Source organism: Lolium perenne, chromosome 3, assembly GCF_019359855.2.
Source record: "Lolium perenne isolate Kyuss_39 chromosome 3, Kyuss_2.0, whole genome shotgun sequence".
NCBI lineage: Eukaryota > Viridiplantae > Streptophyta > Magnoliopsida > Poales > Poaceae > Lolium > Lolium perenne.
The window spans coordinates 230794957-230800688 of NC_067246.2; the positions used below are offsets into that span (position 1 = coordinate 230794957).

A 5732-nucleotide genomic window follows, 5' to 3' on the forward strand; every position below is an offset into this window, starting at 1 on the left:
AGAGATCTTAAAGCAAGCACATGAACAACCCTCGAATGCTGACGTTGCCAACTCGGTCAGCTCCTTCCCCACCGAGGCTACCAGACCATAATCATGAGGTGATAATGGTAGCGACAACAATTGTTGGAGGCAGCAGCTTCCGGCTACAATTTTTAAAATAAGAAATCTAAATGAAACCTTTTTTGTCAGTCATTTTTTCATTAATAGAAAAACTTATTATTCTGATGTATAAAATATGAACTCCATTGTCTTTTGCTATAGTAACGTTTCCAACCACTATTTTTTATTTCACTATGTTCCATTATTTCATAATGGAAAGGAATATATGCCTATTTATATAAAAAAATATATGTTAGGTCGCAAATCAGGAGTTCTGAAATTTCATGAGTTATGAAATATCGTCGTTAACTCAGTTCTGGCAAGAAAACACAAAAGTGATCTTCGTCAAGATATAGAAGAAGATAATGGAGCGGGAGTGGAAGTTGCTTTCAGGTGTCATTTTGACAACGTGCCACGACATGTGTCGGGGAGCAATGTCAGAATGGTACATATTTCCCATCTGCAATCTATATCTTCTTTACTAATTTCCCTATAAACCGACAGTCATGTCCATCAACATATGTTAAATACCTAGGAGTGAGCATGGTGCCATGGTCCCTTATTTTTTCATCTCCTTCGCTTCCGAAGGAAATAACTCCCAAGGAAGTCTCCTATCTCTCCCTATCACATCGTCGAATCGTCTAAATGAGGATTATTAGCCTAATGGCCTCCATTGTGGACGATGAAGCCACTGAACCTATCTTCATGCTTCACCATGCAATGAAGAAGAGCATAGTTCTACAACACTATCTCTAGGTGCAACCGCATCTACTTCGTTCTTGCCTAAGGCATGGATTTAAAGAGAGGGCGAGAAGGAGGTGGAGGTTAAGGGCGGGGTGGCATCATCGTTGTGGCCGCTTTGGGAAGGAGTAAAGTCTGTTTTAAACCTTGAACTTGTAGACGGTGTCGGAATTGAACCATGAACTCTCAATCCCCGAAATCAGCACCCTGTGCTTATCAATCTTGGTCGATTTAAACCTTGGATCAGTTGTGACTAGTTTGGTGCACCGGAAATAATCTGATCCTGGCCAGGATCACCGTCCACTCTCACTAACTAATGTGGCCCGCATGTCATGATCATCTCTCTCCTTGATATATTTCTCTCTCACTAAGTTTTCCTTTGGTCGTTCTTAGCTACAGACTGCTCAAGGCATTGCTACAAAGTTTATTACGATCTTGCAAAGTGTTGGAGATATGACTAAACTAGGAAAATAGATTGCACACGCAATGTTGAGCACTTCCAGCTCGGGCTCGGAGCACGGTCGCTGGAAGTCAATGACTGTGCAAGCAGTGGAGGGTGGACATGGCACTGCTGGGTCAAAATTGGAGGAAGTATGCCTAGGACCCTAGGTGATGTTGTTGCAACAGCATCGTCCTTATCCATGTCATTGTCATTAACACAAACACCTAACCTGCACACAAACAACACGCCCGAAGGCTGGAGTCGCGGTGGTGGACGGGCCGGAGGGCGGGGAGGGTCGTTGTGGTTCGGGGGCTGCAACTTGTAGAGAAGTGGGATTGGCATCGACGAGGTCGTTGTGGTCGTCGTCGCTGCCGGAGCTGGAGGAGGACAAGAAGTGCGAAAAGCGGGAGGAGGCAGGGGATAGGGAGGCCTCCGAGTCAGAGCTATCGCGGAGGTTCGACGCAGCGCCGTTGGTTTGCCACTGCCGGTGCTCTGCTAGAAGAGGAACTTCAGGCTTTTTAGGCTGTGCCGGTTTCTCTAGCGTTTATCTTTTTTCGACTGTGAACTCTTTTGTTCGATTCTTTTAATACTTTGAACGGCTGTGTGCATTTTAGTTAGGCTGGTGTAATACTTAAATTTTTTAAGTAATAAAACACCCTTTATAGAAAAAAGAAGAGGAACTTCAGGGATCTCACTGCCGACGAGCTCGTCTTCATTTTTTGTTCTTCCAGGAGATTAGCTACGGATGCAATTTGATGATAACTGCTTGAGGTGGGATCGAAAGGGAAAATTGATTCGAGAGTGGAGGAGATTATAGGGCGATCCCTGCCAGGATTGTCTTTATTCTGGTGCGCCAAACTAGTCCGAACAGGTCCAAGGTTTAGATCGAGGATTGATAAGCATAGGGTGCTGAATTTCAGGGATTGATAGTTCAGGGTTTGATCCAGACATGCTCTACGAATTCAAGGTTCAATACATACTTTACTCCTTTGGGAAGTAGTTGCACCGCTTGCTACAATATAATTCCAACAAGAGCTCAAGGAAGAGGTCACGCTTTGGGAAGTAGTTCACATGGTACCTCATGAGCGATTCACCCACGTACTAAGGCACACGAATCTTGTCAACATTGTCAACCTCCCATCGTCATCTTGGAGCACAGAGTCCAACCTGCAACTGCTTGCCATGTGCGCCGCTTACAAGCATGTTATCCATAGGCTGCTACCGAGCAAAATCTTGCAAGAACCTTGAATTTAGTTCGAAAGTCGGCATGGTCAAGAGTTGAGCTTGAGGAAAAATCACTGGGGTTGCCCCTATTATCTATGTTTTGTTCTACCACTAAACTATTTCAAGGACAAAATAAATTTGTTTTTGCTCCTCCCCTAGGTAGTGGAAGCCCCGGAGCCCCATTATAGAAGTAGTGAGGAAAGATGATTATCTTTGAAAACACGAATTGACACATGCCTACATGTCAACGTAGCTTTTGGAATGATCCGGAGAAAAAGTAGATGGCAAATCAAGGTGTGGGCTGCAATATAAAAACCGCCAAGAGAAATGTTTTTGTCCCATGCAAGACCTCCTGTGCATAATCTTGCCATCGGATTCACTTTGAGACCCGTACTACCATGTTATATTCTATTTCATTGAGTTTTGTAAATCTCAAATGAAATGGGATACAATGAAACCGAGTGATTTCGTGCACGGAAGATCTTGTGCACGAACAAACACCGCTCTCATTTCAAAAGCGAATGGGCATAAACCATGTACTCGTTCTGATAAAAAAAAAACTCAACTTTTTCTAGATAGGGATGAATTAGTTTTTTTTCTAACGGAGTGAGTACAACTTAATAAATACTACTTCCATCACAAAGCTAAAGATTTATATTATTTTTAGAAAGTGAAACTATGTCGAATTTTACTAAGTTTTTATCAAAAACCATTAACATGCAAAATATAAAATTATAATATCATTAAATAGATAATAAAATATATTTTCGTATTGTATCTACAAAATATTATATTTGTTCATAGACTGTTCTAAAAATTTAGTTAAATTTTACTTGGTTTGATTTAAAAAAAAATCCTTAAGCTTTGAGACGGAGGTACCGTTATAGAAGTCAGTGTGACCGTGACAACAACTTACAGAGGTAGAAGAAAAAATACAGACACGTACTTGGGATTGAACAACCATGCTGCTCGTCGTACTATGATAAATCGAACTTAATTAGCAGCCTGTTGGGGCGAACCCGACTCGTTCCTTCTCGACGTCGAACACGACCCGGAACCCTTGCTGCTGGACGTTGCCGAGCACGCTGAGCCCGTCGTCCGTCGCCTCTAGAGCCAAGCAGTAGTACTTCCCGTTCCCGGTATCCTCGGGGATGAAGTAGTTCTCCGGTGGCAGCGCCATGTCCGCCCCGCCGGCGAAGTGCAGCACGATTTGTGGCACCTTGGCCATCGCAACACCTCGCATGTCGTAGCATGCGTCGAACACCGAGATGTGACCGGACAGCCTCCGCATCCCGCCCGCGGCCGCGCGCGCGTCGAAGGCGTCGCGCAGCGCCCCGTACGCGTCCCTGGGGAACCGCGATATTGACGTGCCGGAGTCCACCACGATGCCGCCCCGGCCGCTCGCCGGGTCGAGCGAAAGGCTGGAGTTGGAGAACCCCGTGACGCGCTCGCCGCCGACGCTGAAGCCGGCCAAGTTTACATAGTACAGGTTCCGGCGCCGCGGGTTGGACAGGAGCGGCGTGAACGCCGTGGACGGAAGCTCCGGCGTGCGGCCGAAGACGAGGTAGGAGGAGTTGCTACGCACGTTAGACGTACGGTCACCGAGGCAGTACGCGAAATAGCTGCCGTAGGAGGGCACCACCTGCGACGCGAAGGAGGCGGCGCCGCGGGCGACACCGAGGAGCCCGGCAGACGAGTCGAACAGCCCCTCGTTGTCGTGGCCGCACCCGATGGTGATGTTGTAGACGGACGTGTCGTTGGAGAAGACGAGCCTGTCTGTGGCGAGGTTGCCGTTGCTGGACGAGCCGTCGCCGTACACCATGGTGTACCCGCAGCCTCCCGTGCTGTTGTCGCAGCCCTGGAGGAGCGGGCACTGAGGCGATGTGCAGGGGATCTGGCTGTAGGTGCTGGAGCGTCTGGGGTCGTAGAGCGGGCTCATCTGGGCGTAGCAGTGGCGGCAGGGCTTGCACTGGAGCCAGACGAGGTCGCTTCCGGTGTCGATGACGAGGAGTGCGGTGGTGGACGGGGTCCCCACGCCGATGGACGCGAAGTACTCGCCGCTCTCGAAGGGGAGCCCGGACATGACGGGAGAGTGGAGGCCGGACGTCATGAGCGCAGTGTCGGCTGCTGCGAAGCGGCGGGTTAGGAGGCTACCTCGTTTGGCGTACGGCGGTGGCGGAAAGACGGCGTCGCGGTGGACGACGGGGATGTGGAGCGTTTTTGCTCGCTGGTGGCAGGCATTGGTGGCGGAGAAGAGGAGGAGAAGGAGTGCGAGCACGTGTTTGGGCGGCGCCATGGCACGATGGAGATTCAAGAATGGAGTGGGGAGCGTGTAGAGAGGCATGGATATCCGTGCAGAGATCAGGGTTCAGGCGGCAGTTTCATGACCATTTTCTATCGGCATTTGTAAGTTGTAACGCGCGAACGCGACAACTCTCTTGTATTTGATGTTGCATGGTAGGGGTTTCTTCTTTTTTTTTTCTGGGGGTGTAGGCCGGCAGGGGTTTCTTCTTGCGCATGCGTTCAATTTCCGGGTTAATTTATGGGGTTTTAAAAGCTTCCGATGGAGGCACCGTTAGGTCACACACGTGATTGAAACTAGCTAGATGATAACCCGCGTGTTGCGGCAGGATTTTTTTTATTGACATACATATATCATAAGCATTCATATAGCTTTCTGACAAATTTGATAAAAAGCAAGGCATTTTGATACTTGAAAGTTTATTATATATTCTAAATACTTTATGAGTGCATTGGCATCTATTCAATGATTTTGTAGTTATTTTTTTCATTGGAAAGGATAGATACGAAATGTCTCTTTCCATGTTAGATGTATTCAGTTGTGAAGAATGGCTGATAAGATATTCTGACCGAAGCATGCTTGCGATGTCTGCACATGAAGGTACGCCTAGGTTTCCCTCTTGTAAAGTTAGATGTAGTTGTCATTTAATGACCCTCAGTTTTTGTATTGGCTCCGTATATACTATCTTGGTAGCTTCAAGTATGTAGCTACTAGACGATACCCCGCGCGGTGCGGCGGGATTGATTTATAGAAATAGTTTAATTATGAATGTTATCTTAGTATAGTAAAATAAACTATTTATGACATGTTTGCTATAACAGTATAATGATTATTATATCATGATTGATGGTACAAATAGCGGAAACGGAAAATGAGACCCTCGAAGAGGCTTTAGTATAAAGAAGTCAAAGCTGCCAATTGCTT

The 5732-nt window shown here is 46.9% G+C and overlaps 1 protein-coding gene across 1 annotated transcript; it reads right to left on the bottom strand.

Annotated features, from left to right (window-relative positions):
• Positions 1-3431: 3431 nt before the first annotated feature.
• LOC127338572 (aspartyl protease family protein 2-like) lies at positions 3432-4895 on the bottom strand. The gene has a single exon (XM_051364632.2). The coding sequence runs from the start codon at positions 4848-4850 to the stop codon at positions 3504-3506; it is 1347 nt and encodes a 448-aa protein (XP_051220592.1). The 5' UTR covers positions 4851-4895; the 3' UTR covers positions 3432-3503.
• Positions 4896-5732: the final 837 nt, after the last annotated feature.